General features: G+C 36.5%; 3 protein-coding genes across 3 annotated transcripts; 2 read left to right on the top strand and 1 right to left on the bottom strand.

Annotated features, from left to right (window-relative positions):
• Window positions 1-484: 484 nt before the first annotated feature.
• On the top strand, window positions 485-7,074 carry LOC137708124 (AUGMIN subunit 5-like). The gene is made up of 10 exons (XM_068447118.1): window positions 485-1,329; window positions 1,686-2,228; window positions 2,815-2,950; window positions 3,279-3,437; window positions 3,628-3,837; window positions 4,034-4,219; window positions 4,578-4,737; window positions 5,603-5,798; window positions 6,179-6,311; window positions 6,566-7,074. The coding sequence occupies exons 1-10, from the start codon at window positions 803-805 to the stop codon at window positions 6,692-6,694; spliced, it is 2,379 nt and encodes a 792-aa protein (XP_068303219.1). The 5' UTR covers window positions 485-802; the 3' UTR covers window positions 6,695-7,074.
• A 2,922-nt stretch (window positions 7,075-9,996) lies between these two features.
• LOC137707767 (uncharacterized) lies at window positions 9,997-11,995 on the top strand. The gene is made up of 2 exons (XM_068446681.1): window positions 9,997-10,237; window positions 10,811-11,995. Exons 1-2 carry the CDS (start codon window positions 10,072-10,074, stop codon window positions 11,749-11,751), a joined length of 1,107 nt encoding a protein of 368 aa, XP_068302782.1. The 5' UTR covers window positions 9,997-10,071; the 3' UTR covers window positions 11,752-11,995.
• Window positions 11,996-15,085: 3,090 nt separating this feature from the next.
• Window positions 15,086-17,819, bottom strand: LOC137709226 (transcription factor HHO6-like). Its single transcript, XM_068448324.1, has 5 exons — window positions 17,645-17,819; window positions 16,788-16,927; window positions 16,392-16,665; window positions 16,181-16,257; window positions 15,086-15,286 (listed from the first exon to the last, which is right to left on the bottom strand). The coding sequence occupies exons 1-5, from the start codon at window positions 17,817-17,819 to the stop codon at window positions 15,086-15,088; spliced, it is 867 nt and encodes a 288-aa protein (XP_068304425.1).
• Window positions 17,820-20,516: the final 2,697 nt, after the last annotated feature.

The following is a 20,516-nucleotide window of genomic DNA, read 5'->3' as shown; positions in this document are numbered from 1 at the left end:
AAATTCTTTAAATTCAAATTCTAACTGAATACACATGTTATAAACTTCTTTAAAATTCTAATTGAATACACCTGGATTTCTATGTATTTTAATAAATTATCTTAAAATCATGATTGTATACGCATTGAATTTTAGAGAATCATTTAAAATCTTAATTGAATATCATTAGATTCATTAAAAGAATTAAAATCTCTTAAAATTCTAATTGAATACATATTTTTAGATTATCGGATCAAATAAATTAAAAAAATCAAATAACGATTTAAATAAATTAAAAAATAACAGAAGATAACAGAGAATGGGCAAGAAGTAAGAAATTGCGTGAAAAGTAAAAATCACACGTCACCATACGTCGTGTGAAGCATTAAATTGAATAATTAAATTAAAAAGGTTCAAAAATTGGGATGGCCACCGTACGCCTTGTCGTAAATTTTAATTTGAATCAAACAAAATTTACGCTACTCGTTTCGTTTGTTTAAATACATCAAATTACCGTTGAGCCTATAGCTCTTCGCCGGCGACGTCTCAGATCTACTTCTCCCTCTCCAACATTTTCCCCCAAATTCCAAACCCTAATTCTCAAAAACCATCGTGGAGACCTCCATTGCCCTCAAGCCGCTCCGTTTCGCACTCTCCCGACGCTCATAGCGGTGTCAGTGTGAGGCGTTTGAAGTAATTTAGCTCCAATTTCAGTTCACCACTGCACGAATTAGGGTTTTGAATGTTCGCTGCAGATGGTGATTTAGTTCTCGAAACGTTTGTTCTTTGTGGAGACGTGAGAGTCTAGGTTTTGTACGGAAGAATGCAGGGATCGGCGCAGAGCTCTGCGGCCCAGCCGGAGGCGATGTTGCAATGGCTTCAGAAGGAAATGGGGTACCGGCCTTTGGGTCCGTACAATGCTGCTTCTAGCAAATCGCAGTTGCCCTCAATCGATTCGCTGAGGAAGATTTGCCGTGGGAATATGATACCCATTTGGAATTTCTTGATTACCCGCGTGAAGTCTGAGAATACGGTGAAGAATATTCGAAGGAATATAACGGTTCATGGTGGTGGCGGCGGTGGAGGGGACGGTGGCGCATTGGCAAAGGCGGGGAAGGAGGAGATCACGAGAAGTAAAGGGGGTAGGAGAAAGGAGAAACTTGGGGAGGCTGCGAGTGCGGCAGAGACCAGGGAGGCCGCGCTGCAAGAGAGGGACTTGGCGGTAAAGGAGGTGGAGAAATTGAGGAACATTGTGAAGAGACAGAGGAAGGATTTAAAGGCCAGAATGTTGGAGGTTTCGAGGGCTGAGGCTGAACGGAAGAGGATGCTTGATGAACGCTCTAAAAAAAGGTTTGAGCTTTTTTTAAACATTTGCATACTCCAGTACATGATTTGGTTGGGTTGAAAACTTGTTTTGTAACGTTAAATTTATCGTGGTATGTCATTATCATCATATTTAAGAATGAAATGAGCTGTGTAGATTATTTAGAGAGGAAACACGATGCTATTCCTCTTTGCAAGGTTTATTTGAGAATAGTCTTGTTGTTTGAAAATTTGTGTTTAGTTCATTGATCCACACAACAAAAAATAACCCCTTTTTTGGAAGGCCGTGTAAATTCAAATGATATTCACAGCCACAGGATAGTATTTCAAGTTATTCAATGCGGATTGCGGGCTATGTTGATATATCCTTGATCTTGATGCAGGCATAAGCAAGTAATGTTGGAGGCTTACTATCAACAGTGTGACGATGCGGAAAAGATATTTGCAGAGTATCATAAACGTCTTCGTTATTATGTTAATCAAGCAAGAGATGCTCAAAGGTCAGGTGTTGATTCATCTCTTGAATTGGTTAACAGCTTTGGTTCAAACAGTGAAAAGGAAGCTGTTTATTCAACTCTTAAGGGCAGTAAAGCAGCAGATGATGTGCTTCTTATCGAAACCACTCGGGAAAGAAACATCCGAAAGGCCTGTGAATCTCTTGCAGCACATATGATTGAAAAAATTCGCAGTTCTTTTCCTGCATATGAAGGAAGTGGTATTCATTTGAATCCTCAGTTAGAAGCAGCCAAGTTAGGTTTTGATTTTGATGGGGAATTACCTGATGAGGTCAGAGCTGCAATAGTGAATGGGTTGAAGAATCCTCCTCAATTGCTTCAGGCAATTACTTCATACACGTCACGGTTGAAATCTCTAATTTCCAGAGAGATAGAGACAATTGATGTTAGAGCTGATGCAGAAACTTTAAGGTAAACACTTCCTTGTCAGTCCTGTTGGATATGAGGAGTTTATTCACTTTTCTCCTTGCCTTAGCTTCTACAGACAAGGCTGTTCAACTACAAGATACCTTCTTTGTATTTTTTTAATAGTCACTGAGCCAAAGATTGGTGTTAATATGGTCTCCCTGCCCTCCCCCCTCTTTTTGTTAATACTTGCAGTGAGAGGTCCATTATTTGTCATGTTTTTATAACATTTATCCTTAGTCTTTGCAAGGATATTCAATTAAAAGAAGTTTTCTTTAATCTATTCTTTCAAATCAATCAACTTTCGTTCTTAAATTAAGTGTGGTGTAATTAACTGGTAAATTGGTTTTAAAGTAATCCTTGTGGATACAGTCTCATGCTTGCATATCTATACTATTATTGATTTGCAGGCTTGTGAGTAACTTAATTTGGGTCTTTTGAATCTCTATTTTTAGGTGTTTAAAAGTCTACAACATCCAGCTGCTTGATTTAAAAAATAATGTGTACCTTTTTCAAATTTGATCATTTCTGTGTCTGAATTCTCATTTCTTCTCCCTATTCTTGGCTAATGTCTTATGAATTCCTTAATCAGGTACAAGTATGAGAACAACCGAGTTATTGATGTTTCTTCTCCTGATGTGAGTTCACCATTACACTATCAACTTTATGGTAATGGAAAGATAGGAGTTGATGCACCTTCTAGAGGAACTCAACTTCTTGAAAGACAGGTTATATTCTTTTACTAGATGGTAGCCTTTACATTAATATTTAATTATATTTTCTTCTTTTCACTTGTATCATTCATCTTAACATTCTTATTTCCACAACATGGATACATTGCTCCTACTCTTGCTTTAAATGCTTTCCCCAACCTCCTCCCCCCCCCCCCCCCACAAAGAATAGTTGGCCTAATCCCTAATTTCATAAACAAGCATATTGTTTAAACGAAAGAATTGTTTGGTTCTATTTTACCCTTACATTTCTGCTTTTGTTTTGTTTTCTGAATTGTGCATTGTTCAAGAGTTTAACTTGTTATTTGGAATATATTGTTCACAGAAAGCACATGTTCAACAATTTTTGGCTACTGAAGATGCACTGAACAAAGCTGCAGAAGCTAGGGGTCTGTGTCAAAAACTTATAAAACGCTTGCTTGGCGATAGTGACGTAGCTTCTTCAGGAGCATCACAAAATGTGGGCAGTCTTAGGCAACTTGAGGTAAATCTTCCTTGCATATTAAATGTATTAATTACCGATAGTTTGGGTGGAAATAGCACCATGGGTGACAGGTTTGAATAGTTTCAGTCTTTTGATCCTTTTGATAGTTCTATACTCTATACCAGCTTACTTTTAGTCTGCACTTTGTTATCATCTGTTGTTTTTACAGTCTTCCCTTTTCTTTGTGTAGCTGGAGGTTTGGGCCAAAGAAAGAGAAGTTGCTGGCTTGAGGGCTAGCTTGAATACGCTGATGTCTGAAATACAACGCTTAAATAAATTATGTGCGGAAAGGAAAGAAGCTGAAGATTCTTTGAAAAAGAAGTGGAAGAAGATTGAAGAATTTGACTCCCGCAGATCAGAACTTGAAATCATATATACTTCATTACTAAAAGTTAACATGGTAAGTATCTCAGCTTCGTTAGTGCCAATTTGCTAACCACTTCATATATCACCAATTGCATAGTTTTCATATGTTATTCGTATCATATGGTAGAATATTTCAATAGAGGCAGATAGGATAATGCTTCTCTATCTCTTTTTTGTTCTCCGTCAGGAATATATTCTAATATTATTTTTGTCAACTTGGTACTTGGTAGGATGCCGCTGCGTTCTGGAATCAGCAGCCATTATCCGCGCGGGAGTATGCATCAAGCACTATTATTCCAGCATGCACAATAGTTATGGATTTTTCAAATAGTGCAAAAGATCTTATTGAAAGAGAAGTTTCTGCTTTTGACCAAAGTCCTGATAATAGCCTCTACATGCTTCCAGCAACTCCACAGGTTTGTTGAGTAAATTTGTGGCTTTATCATTATTAAAGAATTGTTTTTCTTCAACTCTTTATTTTTAAATTGGCGAATGATTGTTTTATAGCTGAATCTGTCTGTTACTTATAGAAATGGTAAAAATCAATAATTCTGTTTCTTATGACCATTATCAGAATTATTAGGGACTAATCATAATCGGTCTGTAATCTCTGTATGATTTCAAATTTTATGACTTCTATAGTTTGTGTAATATTAGGAATATCTTGAAGTTTTTCTATTGTTGTTTGGCTAGTAAATACAAATCTATCTTTTGTTGTCCACCTTATATAATCTGTGTATGGAACGATGTAACCACTAATTACTTTTGTATCAGGCACTATTGGAGTCCATGGGTACAAATGGGTCTACTGGACCTGAAGCTGTTGCTGCTGCAGAAAAAAATGCTGCTATATTAACTGCAAAAGCAGGTGCTAGGGATCCATCAGCAATACCATCCATATGTCGCATATCTGCTGCCCTTCAATATCCTGGTGGTGAGTCTTCATTCATCTGCTACAATAGTATAGGAATGCCTAAGATTAGAGGCCACTGCATTCGTTTTAGGCTTGGTTTTGGAAGAAATACTTCCTCCCCATTTATCCAAGGCTTGGCAATAGAAGGTCTCTTTTGCCTTCTTTTTTGAGTTGAGTGTGTTATGGTGACAAATGGTTACGGTTGCGGAAACCGGAGAAAGAATCAGTTACCTTTTGAATCAAAATAGCGACGAGCCGAGTATCGCACTTACAAAGAAAAACAAAATGCATCAGCCTTTCAATAAATTGGTAAAACTCACTGGACGGTTAGATTTTATGCTGGTGAGTATGGAGGTGCTGCTACATGATAGCCTGCAAGGATCTTGTTTTGAATAATCTTAAGCCCCAGTAGGCAGGACACTATGAATAAGTTATCTCTCGCACCTTTTTTTTTTTTTTTGGGGGGGGGGGGGGGCGGGGTGGTGGTTGGTGGTGTGTGGAGGGGGGGTTATGAAAATCTTATATCAGGAATCAGGATAAGAAATAATCTTCAGTTGCTATTCTTTCCTGAACCTAGGTACGGAGTTTTGTTTGGAACATGAAATTAGAACTCTGATTAAATGGTGCTCTGTGGATTCCGTGCTCTCTCAATATCTACAGATGTCACTTGTACCTATAGTAAAATGAATATAATCATTTTGGCTTGTGAATTTGCTCCTTAAGCTTAAGGATGCCTAGCCTGAGTTTCACGAATGCTACCATATGCATGTTCTCGTGTGGTATTTTGTTTTATCTTATTGTTTGTGTGTCTGCTTGATAGGTGCTTTCGGTTCTTTTTATTTTTTAATATCGTATAAATACAAACTTACACTTACCGGGTAAACAGGTTTGGAGGGTTCAGATGCTGCCTTAGCATCAATCCTAGAGTCCCTAGAATTCTGTTTGAAACTTCGTGGTTCTGAGGCTAGTGTGTTGGAGGACCTGGCAAAGGCAATCAATTTGGTTCATACACGACAGGATCTTGTTGAAAGTGGTCATGTGTTGTTGAACCATGCCTATAGAGCTCAACAAGAATATGAAAGGTAAAACTTCATGTTACCTTGTTTTTACAGGAATCTAGGTTATGTAATCTTCCAAATCCCAAAGTTTCAGTAAGCAGACCTCGGTCAAATAATATAAACTTGAATTCCATTTTGAGGATTGTGAAATGAGGAAAAATACCAGAAACTGCTTTCTTCTTTCTTTTGAGATGTACAGGATTCGCTGCGCTAGATGTTATGACTTTTTTTCATCCAGATTCTAAATACATTATAGATTGCTATTTGTTCTAATCTTTTGCCAAAACTCAGGATGTATAACTCTGATTCTATGTTAAATTCATTCTACATATTAATATGCATTGTAGATCTCTGACTCAATTTTCAGATTAACATGCACTTAATTCTTGTCGACTACTCTGCAGGACAACGAGTTATTGTTTAAATGTGGCTGCTGAGCAAGAGAAAACTGTAATGGAGAAATGGTTGCCCGAACTTAAGTCTGCAATTTTGAGTGCTCAGAAGTGCTTGGAAGATTGCAACTATGTTAGGGGGTTGGTGAGTGACCACTGTAAACTGAATCATCTGCCATTACATTGCCTGTTTACCTGCATGCATGTGACCGTGCACACATGTTACTGGAATTAATTTATCTTCTTTTACATTAGTCCCAAATTTGGGGTAAATAACGGAAATGGAGCTTAAGTGGAGTTAGTATGCATTTGTATGGTTGTATACAGAGTATCTTTCTACCATAGGAGTATGAGTTTATTTTGCCCTCTTTAATTGTCAACCGCAATATGTTTTTGCAGCTTGACGAATGGTGGGAGCAACCAGCAGCAACTGTTGTTGACTGGGTCCTAGTCGATGGATTAAACGTTGCTGCTTGGCATAATCATGTGAAGCAGCTCCTCGCATTTTATGATCAGGAGCACTTGTGAATATAATTTGAGTACTCAGCAGGCAAGATTTTCTCAGGATCTTCCTGGTCTTCCCAGATCAAATTTGCCACTTCAAAGACCGTACAAAATACTTGCATAACTAACCTGCATCCCTGCCTGAGGCAATACGTGTACGGGGTACAGTTAGCAAGTGGAGGCATATACTTCGGATGTCATATCACTTCTAGATTTCGATTTGAGGAGAGAAGTGGAGAAAGGTAGCCGGCGGGAGGAACAGGTCCTGATCTTAGTCGATTTGAAGTTTGTTATACGGGCAGACCGTCTCTTTTTTTTCTTTTTTTTCCTGATTAAGTTTTGTATAGAAAGACAAGGATGTGTTGTATCATAAACTTTATAGCGTGGGTTTTGGTTTTTTTTTTTTTTTTTTTTTTTTTTTTTTTTTTTTTTGGGGAGAGGAGAGTGATTTAAATTGTAGAGGTTTAATTTGCATCCATATGATGAAACATCACTTGTAGATGTTACATTATTGTACGGATGAAAATTGCTTCCATACACTATATGTTGGAATGCCAAATTGAACGCGGTCGTTTTTCGAGCACGAATACAACGATCGTGAAAGGGGTGAGCGACCTAGAGAGATGGCCGTATCTCTTTGATGACTGTTGTATCGAGGTTTGGTTTAAAGAAATATATTCTATACTTTCATCTACTTGATTACTACTCCGACGCACTTAAAGCTACGAGTACTGTGTCCAATATTTTTCAGGTGATTTGTTATCAGCACTCTGAAAAAACCCGTCGTGCACATCTCGTCGTTATTATTATGAATAGACAATGATAATTATAATAGAAAGTGTTAATAACAGCTTTCGTTTTTAATTCTTGGTAGGTCGAATCAAGTGGTATAGAATGAGAAAATGCCAGGTCAAAGTGTGACATATTGATGATGGTTCCAATAATAGTAGACCACCCAGTGCAAAGATAAATAAAACATAATAATCAGTCTTATCTTATATGTTTCAAGTTTGACACCATTTGGAAATTGGAGGCACTTACATATGAAAAAGTCCTTAAACCTCAGCCCACCTCATTCCCCCACAGGGCTTAAACTCGCCCGTGAGGAGAACACATGACATGTCTTTTTGGACCCGTGAAGGACGGGGAATGCGACAGAACTATCTTTTTCTTTAACTTCAACATGCATTATCTTTTTCGTTACGAAAACAACACATTAATAGATAAATATTTACATTATTTATATTATATTATATTGATAAAGTGAAAACTTCTATTTTCATTGTATGAATATTAAGAATTATTGTGTTATTATATTATTGTTTTCTATATCGACTTGATCAAATCGACACGAACACGACTGAATTGCCACTGATTTTTCACTGTCTGAAAGAAAAACATTTTTATCACAAGATAGCAGTGGGGACGGAGAGGCTTGTGGTTGTCGTAGATATATACCTGGGACCTTCAAAAACCGCCTTACATTGTCAAAAATTGTAGGACGGACAAAGAACGAAGCGGTGAAAGTTTGGGGGTTTGTTAGCAGCTCAATGCAAAACTCTGCGAGACAATTTGTCAATTCCAGTGCAGGGTCCATTTAACAGTACTATTATGGAGTTTGTGCCTGGAATTGCATGTCACAAAGTATATCATTTACATTTCGAGTGTGACACGTACGACTGCTGTTAGCATGTAATAAGTAATATATTTCTAAACGAGGATATATTTTCGGTGACACTGATGTTTTTTGACCAAACTTCCAAGCAGTTATTGGAAAATGGAATCGTGGAAGTAGCCCTAGGTTTCCTCACAAAGCAGGAAACTGAATTTAGGACAAAATAAACAGACTGTGGGAAGGAAAAGAACGTGTTGATGCAAGAGGAATCTGGGTGCAACACCAACACATGAGTGTACAGAGAAACCCTAATTTGGATGTTATACACATCATCAGGTTAGTCGAAGTTTCTGCCCTTTTGCTATTGCTTTATCAATTGCTGGTGAAAATTTAAAGCAAATTCAAATAATGATGCTAATGATTCAGTTTTTCTTATCGTTAAAGATGAATCCCAAAAAACAAAATAGTAATACACAGATGTCGTACAAACCAAGAGAAGAAAGAAAAGATGACAAACATGAACTTCTAAAAAATTGTCATGATAAGATCTTATGCCCTGCTCAAAGGATTCCCTCCCTGGGGATCCCGGGTATCAAGGTACAATGACCGTTCATCAAAGATCGTGCGGCCACAATTAAATGCTTTTTACGCAAAATGAGATTGTTTTACTTTTAAAAATATAAAAAGCATTTAATTGTGGCAGCACGATCTTTTATGAACGGTCCTTGTGCCTTGATTCTCAGGGAGGGGATCTGGAGAGGATCCAAATCCCTACTGAAATACCATATTCTGACACCATGGAAAGTTGCCTTTTTACTTTTGGTGAGCTACAGTTTTTTTTTTCACATGTATTAATGATGTTACGTGAGACAACCGCTAATATATCTCTTTGTATCTACAACTCTTATCTAGCCTAAGAGTTAGAGTTAAAATATCTCTAGTTACTTATAAATCTCTCGACCACATCATATATATTGGTATGTTTCTAGCCAATATTGTAGAAGCTAATCATTTGTGTGTATGTGAAAGATACAAAGAGAGATATCCTCGACTACACGGATTATATATAATCTCACAAGAATGTCATAAATACCGATTTATCTACCTGTTTCTAACCAAATGGTAGGCGCCCATGCATCATATGTTTCTGTGTGAAGATAAAACATGAATGAATACATGCAGCAACCTGCAGTCGTTGTTGATAGTGTACAGCTTTAGACTCATGAAATATGTGGCCACTCTACTTATCTCGTGAACCAACGGGGACCCAACTATTCTGTTTGGCATTTGTACACCACAAAGAAACAACCTCAATAAATATAAAATAAATAAAACACCAGCAAAACAAAAATTAGGGGCATCTTTTCTTTTTACTTCCCCACCATCACAGATTCACAATTATTACCTTTTTTTCTTTTATGGTTCGGTGGTAGGAAACGAAACCTATAGCTACATTTACTTCTTCTAGTTTGCAGTTGACTGTTTTTCCATGAGTGAAATAATGAAGCTCGATGGAACCCGGGCTATAAAATTCGAAAGTAGTCGTTTTTTTTTTATCTTCCAATCACAGTTAATTTGATGAGTTAATTTTGCGTACGTGTCATGCATTGTAATAAAGAGCCGAGCATATCCTTGTCTATGCCTAATAAAGTGTATAATCCTACAGAATATTTATATTCGTTATAAGCTCTCAGCGATTGATATAAAAGGCAGCCTGTATCAACCTATTCTTAGAGTCCGGAATATCAGAACTTCTTAGAGGGGGGAATAGATAGGCTCTAAAAACATGTCTTGGTTTCTTACAGTTATCTTTCTGGTTGCTACTCTCACATTTCATACTCCTTCAGAGGCTAGCCAAGAGAAGAACCATCCTTCTGCAGTTGTTGTGGGCACTGTCTACTGTGACACATGTTTCCAAGAGGATTTCTCACATACCAGTCATTTCATTTCAGGTAATAAATTCATCTCAAATTTTCAAGAAGTTCTGAATCAAATTTCTTTTTATTTAGTAGTCCGGCTCTAGAACAAACGTCAACTCAATGATTTCCATACGCCCGGCGCTTCTTTCCTTGTTCATACTCTCATTTTTATTTTTGATCTTTGAATTAGAATTAATCAAAGAGAGAAATAAACGAAGGCGTACAAAAGGCAAAACGTAAAATCTGATAAAATGACTGAGAAATAGAATTGGCCAGAATAATTTCATTACTTCTGATTGTAAAACCTTTGTACAGATATTTCCTCTGAGTCAACTATACAACTAGGTAAAGTAAATAACATAAATCAAAATCTCTCCTTGGCGGCAGGATTCTGCTTTCAATCACAAATTCTTTCCAACATTATTTATTATTTCTCTAAAAGAAAAGATGGAGGATATTTCATTAATTTGTATATGTCGATATCATTGTCGTCCAGTAAATATGTCATCAACAACGTGGCGATTTCTTTGTGAGTCAACAAAACGTACAGACATGTTGTGGATGCATTTTCGAAAATATCAATAACCTTACGAGGTTCTTGTGCAGGGGCTTCCGTTGGTGTGGAATGCAAAGATGGGAGTTCAACGGAACAAAGTTTCAAGGCACAAGTGAAAACAAATAGCCATGGACAATTCAAAGTCCTTCTGCCATTCTCGGTGAGCAAACATGTCAAGAAAATTGAAGGATGCTCAGTGAAACTAATCAGCAGCAGTGAACCCTACTGTGCTGTGGCCTCATCAGCTACCTCCTCTTCCTTACACCTCAAGGCAAGAAAGCAAGGGACTCATATATTCTCTGCTGGTTTCTTCACCTTCAAGCCTCTCAAACAACCCACCTTATGCAACCAGAAACCCAGCATTCAGAATTCCAAGAAATTAAATTCCCAGAAGTTCCCCTCTCAAGTGGACCCCACAATTCCTGATCTACCTCCCGTCCCTAAGATCCCTATTGTTCCACCACTGCCACAACTCCCTCCTCTCCCTCCCATCCCAATTGGTGTCCCAGGACTCCCAGGACTTCCTGGAATTCCAGGTTCGCCCCCTGTTGCTGTAAAAACTTCATCTGTGTCCTCCAACTCCAAAACTTCAAAGAAAGAGCAACTAGGTGATAATAAAGAAGTAGCGCATCCAGATACTATATTTCCACCTTTATTTCCACCAATTATCCCTAATCCATTACAGCCCCCTCCACTTATCCCTAATCCACTTCAGCCCCCACCAGCTCCATTAATCCCTAATTTGCCCCCTCTTCCTGGTTCTCCACCAGCAGGTCCAGCACCATTGATTCCCAACCTGCCGATTCCCAACCTGCCGATTCCCAACATGCCAATTCCCAACCTGCCACCTATACCTGGTTTGACTCCATCGCCGTCACCACCACCACCAATCATCCCATTCCTCCCTCCACTCCCCATCCCACTCCCACCTGTGCCTCGGATCCCCGGAATTCCCCCAGCATCTTCTTCAAAACAAAGTACTTCACCTTGATTTAAAGTAATTAATATATTTTAACTATGAATCATGTATAATTAATTTTCCAAATAATGTGTTTTACATGTTGGTTTAAGGTTTTAATTATGTATAAAACACTGTATGGTTGGTTGTGCAATTATCAGAAGGATATATGTTTTATATAGTAGGGTTTTGTATCATTGTATGTTTGTGCTTTTGTAAGGAGCATGTGGTGGACACAGAATTATTGTACTTGGAATAAGGCTATGGGTTCCTTTCATCTGACAGACTTTTATTTACTTTGTAAAGAATCCCTATTTATAATGTGATTTTGCGCTACTATTTTTATAATACTATTCGACTCCTTATATGTAAAAAGAATTTAACTGAAAATCATAGCCCCATCCATATACAAAAATATCACAAATTTCGGGAGAACAAAAAATATCTTAAATATTGAATTGTATGCATTTCAAGTTTCAACTACTCTCCAAACGAAGAATAAAAATCGACCCATATGAGGTTGCCTGAGCTTCTTCAAAACAAACTATGGATAAGGAAAACAAATGAAAGAAACCTTTCAGTAAGCAAGAGTAGGGTGCATAGCTGCATATACATAGCAGTCGTTTCATTCATAAAATAAGGAAGCTTAAGGTATTGCCTGTGAAGTGATTAATTCGTAAATTTCTTATATAGACAAATATGAGTACAGCGATACAATACGATTTGATTATTCTAAACAACCATTTTTATCTCCCACACATTTCTTGTTGATTTTTATCATTTGTTCTTCTTCAATTCATTTGATCCGACTGTCAAAAATTAAGAGGGTATGTGAGAAGTACAAGGGTTTGTAGATAGCATCACCCATTAGTTAATAACATATGATTAATTCGTGAAAAATGTTATTTTTACCAAATATTTATATTATTATTTGTATTCTCTCTTTAATAAAGATGAATCCACAAGTATTGACAAGTTATACTTCTATTAAAGAGATGATAAGTGTAGCGTAGAAATTCAAAATTTCAAGAAAAGAGAGAATCATGGATTTAGAGATTAAAATATTATTATATCAATTATTATCGAATATTATATGGGCCCCTTAGACAGAACCAGTTAAAAGACCAATGAAATGAACCATATCAGCAAATTAAAAGAAGGCAAATATCTGTCCGGAACGACGACGTCAGAATTAGGTCATCTTCTTCGGGCTCATAGCGAGTTAACTCGCTGCTTCTGCAATTCACAGTCATAGAGGTTGACGTCGAGCACGACGAGCCGTATCACATACCTTTCTGTTTCATTCGAGTTCGATCGACTTCAACTCCTATTTCGACCAAGTAGGTGATAAAAGCTTAGGGTTTAGTGTTTAGGGTTTCGGAGAATAATTTTGTAACTAGGGTTTAGGGTTTTGGATTGCTTGCACAAAATCATTCTGGTGAGAAAAATCACCATAATCTGAGCCACCTTCTATGATTTTAACTTAATCAGTACATTTTATTCTTATATTTTCGTAAATACCATTAACAATTTGACATTAATTAAGTTATAATTCTTTGTATGAATTTTTTGTCGTTGGTCTGGTTTGTATGATGAAAATTAGCGTGCTCAGTCATACACACTTGTTAGTCCAACTTCAAGCAAATTTGTAGTCTGCAAGTCAGTTCTCTCTATCTGGAACCTTCCTTGCAAAGGAAGGAAATCTTAACGGATGATCTTGCAACCCTTCCCCAAAAGCTACGAATAAAGTCCTTAACGACGACGGTCCAACATTGAGACGCCGTCACCTATGCCCCTCAAGTCCTTGCACAACATGACGCCAAAAGACTCCGCATTACCTTAGCGGCCCTAGGGTTTTGTTTCGTGCAGACAAAGCTATACCTTCTGACGAAATCGGGTATATCAATATGTGGATTTCACAAGCATTGAAGTAAATTAACTCCATTTTTGACAACGATGTCGGGGAATTGTGGAATTTTCCAGACTCTCGACTAGCAATTTTTAACGTCAGGAGGCTAACCCTTATGGAGAAGAATAAGTTGATGAGGTTCTTCGAGCTTGTTTGGCAGCACTTGGAAGCCCCTGATGGTGGTGGTGGTGGTGACCAGGGGAGTAAAGAAAATAGTCGAAGTTCAAAAATTTCAGATGAGGATTTGGAGAGCCCCTTTGTTAACTTCCTAAACAGAATGACATTGCCAAGATCAAATCGTAAGAATCACTTGACAATTATTTTATTTCGGTTTTGATCCTCTTAGCTTTCATCACAAGCTTTATATATGTTCCAAATTGCTTGGTATGATTGCTCTTAATTTTCTGGACACTTGTTTTTTTACAACAAATTCAGAGAGGGGATTCGAACTTGGGTGCATGCGGTGTTAAACTATTAGCTTTTGATTGGTTATAATGATTGATTTCATGGAATGAAAATGAACAAAAATCTGAAAACCGGGGATGTCCGACTAGTCGATGAACTGATCTGATAGAGGCAGAGAGAGGAAAGCAAAGTGCTCTGCTTTAGGCTGGGTGAATAGCTCGGGAGTTTTTTTATTTTTTCCTCTCAAAGTCGGCTGGTGCCTTATTTTACTTGGCTTTCAAACTCACCGGTTCTCATTTCTGTAGAGGTTTATATACATATATTAATTTGTTACAATAATTAAGAAACTTACTTTAACAGATGGTGAAGTACACTGCTCTAACTCACTTCACTAAACCCAGATTTGCAGACACTTTTGTTTTTAGGAAACTTTACACACCAGTAGTTGAACCAGTATACAATACCTCTTAACACTCGAACTGTTTGTGGACAACAAAAAGCACTCTTTGCTGCTGGTCACTTCATTTTTTGTCTTCCCTTCTTTAGATAGGACATCATTGTAATAGGCTTCACTTCTTTCCACTTATAAAATTTATGGGCAGCCTACAATAGCATTGACTGAATGCCGTTGCCAAGATTAATTATTCGATATAGTTTCTAATACGTCTCAAAAATAATATATCTTCGGTATGCTGAGAACTTATGTCATCTTCTCGTGTAGAATTATTTTATATGCCATTGCCATGGTAAAAGATAGAGCCATGGTGGCTAGGGGAATATTTATTACCACCATGGCTCTACCTTTTACCAATTTTTTTTTAAATGCAATTTCTAACATGGCACCTATATGAATTTGTAAAAAATAAAGATAAATGAATAAATAAATATGACATTCTCATCCCTTAACTACAAATCACGGTCTCATGCATAACAAAAGTATATAAATGTTGAAATGTTGAACTATTTGCATTTTAACTATCACTTCCCAAATAAAGAGTACAATTGACCAAAATAGAAATATAAATATGCCGGCAGATCATCTGTCACCACATATTACCGACTTGTCTTTGCTTTCTTGTTTGGAATGTCCCTGCTTCTACCGCCACCGTTTGAAGACCCTACTCCAACTCTTACTCCACCGTTGCTTGCATCGAGCTGCTGTTGTTGCTGCCAATAGTCCCTGTAGAAATGGGGTGCCCTTTGGCCACTTGTGGCAGAGGCCGGTTGGACTCCTCGGTTGTTAAGTCTGTACTTCTGCGAAACCCACAAAGGGGATATGTATTTTCCATCAGATTCAGCACCACATCAAGGAGATCAAAGTCTAGCAACAATACTCATAAAATTTGAAGAAATTTTTATGAGCGACGTAATGTTACTAATCCACTTGATATAATATAGGTAGACAACAAACTTCACATGATTTGGGGACCATAGGCGTAAATGGCCTAGTTTGGTTTTGTTTGCACTGGCATTGTTTCATCCGGCCAAGTTAAAGTTTTATCTGGGTCTCTTTTGTAATAACTCAAAGGTATTGGGTGCTGCTGCAAATATTTTTGACTTCCTATCATTTACGTGTGACGTACGTACAACCATAACCAATATGGATTTTTTTTTAGTTCTAACGAGTTTCTTGAGCTTATACACTTAGCAAAGGCTGAAAAGCTAACATAAATGATGGAGAATTATTCCCACATAACAAGACATATCATTTATTTATAGAAGATTTCATTCATAATATCACCGAAGTTTTTAATGATAAGTGGTTAAGTTGAAGGCAATATTGATGATGTTAATAGTGGATCATATTAAGCCTAAAAGTTTATTAATAAATTATGCCAATTAAGCTTCGCTTCAATTCGTTATTCCTATCATGTATATAGCACTTCGAACAAATTATCACATACCATTTTATCGCTTGTATTTCTATGCAACATATAGGAATAAGTTTATTAATAAATTGCACTAAAATTACTAAGAAAATGAGTTAAAGGAGAATGACAATTGGAATCAAACACTCTAGTGGTTAAGAACTACCGGTTATCTTACATCCGAAGTTTTGTGTTCGAAGCTCCATCTCCTAAATACGGCTTGCATTAAAACAAAAACAAGAGTATATTTGTATAATTGTATTCAAGGTTTCAAACCAACCTGCAGATGACTCTTGACTTGGTCGTGGGTTAGCCCATCGACCTGCATGACAGCTTGTATCTGCTTTGGAGTAGCCTCTGCTCAACAATAAGCACATAACAAACTACATATTAGCATCAAGCCAAAAACCTGCAGTCCTAGATATCATATCCCACCATAAAAATGACTCAACTAATTCTATGAATATATTGTCACAACTCATTTGCCTCACCTTGAGGACCTCCAAGTAAACTCATGGCCTCCAGAAACCTTACTTGGAGCTCCGGCGTCCAGCTCCTCCTTTTGTTCTTCAGGTTTGGCAGCGCTAGTGGCAGTGGAAGCTGTTGCTGTGGCTGGGACTCCGGTTGTGCCTGTGGTTTTGACTCTAGCTCAAAATCGTCGGCCGCCATGTTCAAATCGCATGGGAACGGCGTAGGGCTTGTTGGCTCTTTGTTCACCATCATTCCCATCTGACTAGATGATTGGGAACATTGGAAAGTCATCACCTTTTACAAAATAATTAAAATGAGTTAAATTGTTAGATACATTGTAATCTATCAAAAACCACACGACCAGATAAAAATGAAGTTATTGATGAACTTTTGCATGTCTGTATCACCATGTTTACCTGCTTGTGATCAGTAGTATCTATGCCATATGCCTTAGGGTTGAACGGAGGAGATGAGCTCTTGTATTTTCTGAACGCACTCCGTCGTTCAGATTGATGATCGGAGAGTTCTAAAATCTCATTCTTGAGGACTTGTACAGCTACATGATCACAACAACAACAAAAATCAATAAAAAAAAAAAATCAAGCAAACCCGTTAGAGGCAACTTTACTTATGTCAAACCTTTCAACTGATTCCTTAAAGAGAAATAGGGAAAAAAATGAAATAAGGGCCGGCTGCATGTGTAAAATTCAGTACAAATTTTAAGTAACACTCTCACAGTATGATAAACTGAGGCAAAAACAAATAAACAAATAAATCAAAACAAATCTATGAGAGGTAACTTTACATGTAAAAAACCGTTCAACTATTTAATTAAAAGAGAAATAGGGAAAATAAAATAAAGTAAGGGTCAGTCGGATGTGTAAATTTAAGGAAAACCAGATAACGCGCGCGCTTACCGTCCGGTAACAGGAGCAGAAGCAAAAAAAAAAAAAAAAAAAAATCAAAACAAAATAACCACAGGAGAGGTAACTTCACATAGATCAAACCATTTAACTATTTTCTTAAAGAGAAAAAGGGTAAAAGATAAAAGAAGGGTCCGGTCGGATGTGGAATAAACAGTTAACATGCTCATCGTCCGATATCAGAAGCAGCCGATGAGGCAAAGAAAATCAATCAAATAAACCCATAAGAGGTAATCAATTTAACATATATATATATCAAACCCTTCAACTATATTCTTAAAGATAAATAGGAAAAATAAATAAATTAGGGCCGTCCGGATGTGTAAATTTGGAAACAATAACGCGCTCACCGTCCGATAAGAGGAGCACAGAGTGAGGCATCTCAGTTCTAAACGCTTCTAATTTACGAAGCTCTTCTTGATGTTTTTGAAGGTGCTCATTTAAAACAGACAATTTTTGTGAAACATTTTCAATGTTTGCCAACTTAAGACTCAATGTAAGCTCAAGATGATTTGAAGAAGCCATTTTTTTTTTACTCTATATTTTAGAGGCCGATCTTGCTACCTAGGTATGTCTCTCTCTCTCTCTCTCTCACACACACACACACACAAATATTGGTTGGTGGTGGAGACTAGAGGACAGAGAGAGTTGGTATATATAAAGAGAGTGAGAGTATAGGAAGGAGTGAAAAGTAAAGAAGAGATCCACAGAATTCAATTGATGCCATTTGCTTTAACAAAAAGTGCATTCGGAAATCCCAACGAGAGAATAGGTTTACTTAAATTGCAGATTCTCCCATACACTCTGTTAGATTTTGAAAACTAAATTCTGTCTTGTGGAATTAAAAAATAAATTATAAGTACAAACTAGAAAGGAAAAAAAAAGTAGGTTTTATATATTCCAAACCAATTAATTGATAAATTCCAAACCAATTAATTGATAAATTCCAACCAATTAATCTGTTTGTTTGTGTATGGAATGAGGAAGTGACTTGGTAAAAATTCTAATTTAGAAACGGTTGCCAACTTACACCATATATACAATTTTCTCCAAAAGAATATTCATGTCCATATATAAAAAAATATTTTCCTAATCACATGGTATTTCCAAAATAGGAGCAAGTTGGTGTAAATAAATTTGAAATTACTGTCATTGGTATTGAAACACTGAAATAGTATTTGAACTATTCACCATTGCTATAACGTCCTGAGTTCGATTCTCGATCTTTAGGATGCACAAAATAATGAATGAATATGAAAGGAAACACTTTTTTCTTTCCACAATAATATTCATCCACGTTGAGTACCTCTTAGAATGCGTTGCTATGCGTGAGTTGTCATCCTTATCCGACTTGCACCTTTTTAAGAAGGCTCTTTAATGAAAAGGAGGGAAACTTCACATGATGCCAAACAAGAGCAACTCTCATACTAGGTTAAGATCAATGTGCGGTTGGGTGGAATTAAAATATAATGGGTTTTACTTTGTTTGTGAGAGTTGTTCTATGGATGGTGTGGTTCGAGTGCCTTTACATAAGTTTTTCTCTTATATAAACTAGCTTATTTTCTCCTTTGTACTTTTCTTCTTTTCTCTCTTTAGTTATCTTTTCATTTATTCAATTCAAAAATTTTGTTTTTCGATAAATGATAATATCTACGCTAAGGAGTGGGGAGTGTGCTAAGCCTTACAATAAGTTTGCCATAATAATGTGGTTTGATTTCGCCTTTGGCGAGAATCAAACTTAAGACCTCTCACTTACAAGCGAAAATAAATCACACTAGACCATAGTACTAAGTGGCAATTCAAAAGCTAGAAACAAAAAATTGTGAAGAGTGTACAGACAAAATAGGGGAGTGCGAGATCACTACCCTTATCATAAGTGTATTTTGTTAGCCTGAAAAACTTAGTGAAAAGAGTAATGCTACACTTGTCACGTTTTATATGGGACATTTGTGCAACGGAATGAGGTCCACCAATACAAATATATGATAAAAATAATGTTTTTATAATAAAAAGTACTAATCAAAATCAACATGAATACAGTCAATAATCTTTTTTTTTTCTTCTGCCAATATGATTTAGGGAAATTCGAAACTATAAGAAAAGAAATGGCATTGAATCAAAGCGCTAATTTACTAATACATATCCAGCATTTAATATGAGAACCAAAATGTTCTAAATAACAGTTATAAATATGTACAAAACTCTAAAAATTGAAACCAAAACAATAATGTGTACTGTGTGAGCTTATAACCAAGCCGAATTTTAAAATAATGCATTATTAGATCAATTAAGCGTGACTCCAGGCCTACGGGGCGTCCGCCGTGCATAGACAATGAATAACAAATGTGGAAGAGATTCTTTCCGGATCTATGCATTCGGAGCTCAGGAATCAAATGATCTGAACTTTTAAAATTTGATTCTACGGTAAAAAATTATTGTAGTTTTTAAAAATTTTTACTAATTTCTCTGCTTTTAGCCGTTAGATCAAAATTTAAAGGTCTGGATCATTTAATTCCTAGGCTCTAGATGTATAAATCCGGAGAGGACTCTTTCCTAACAAATGATACGTTGAATTCTAGGTAATTGGTTATTCTTCTGTCAAATTACAAATTCCCCCTTCATTATATTATGGTAGTGTTATACAATACTTGCATACATATAAACAAAAACTATTCAAAAATTAAATAATACTTCTTAAAATATACATAACACAATTAAATAACAAATTTCAATAACAAGATTAGCTTTGTATTATGGGCTACAACTTATTTCATATGCTTTGCTCTCTTCGTTCATTTATGTATTCTCTTTTGAACACGATATTCATTATTATTGCACACGCAAAGTGCAGCATTCACAAAGTTTAAAGAAAATTAAGAAGTATCAACAACTTTTAGCACAGTGCTACTTTCTTTTATGTGTGAAATTCCAATTCCCTACTTAAAGATAAAGAAAATAAATGCGAATTTCAGGCTCATATTTTACACGGTAAGTTATGAATTTAATTATTGGCTCTAGTAAACTACATAATGGTGATTAGAAAAAGACTCAAATACCTCTGTAAGTCTTTTTAACTTAAAAAAAAAAAAGAATTAGCATAGCGAAGCCCAGCCGGTGTTTTTTGAAAAAAGAGAAATAATAAAGCATCCCTAGGATCACTTTTGCTTGGGAATAAAGCAAAGCTTTTGTTCCTTTGTCGTTGTTTGTTCTAAATAGTAAAAG

Source organism: Pyrus communis, chromosome 11 (genome assembly GCF_963583255.1).
Source record: "Pyrus communis chromosome 11, drPyrComm1.1, whole genome shotgun sequence".
Lineage (NCBI taxonomy): Eukaryota > Viridiplantae > Streptophyta > Magnoliopsida > Rosales > Rosaceae > Pyrus > Pyrus communis.
The sequence above is the reverse complement of the archived record's forward strand: the minus strand, read 5'-3'. Positions and strand labels throughout refer to the sequence as shown.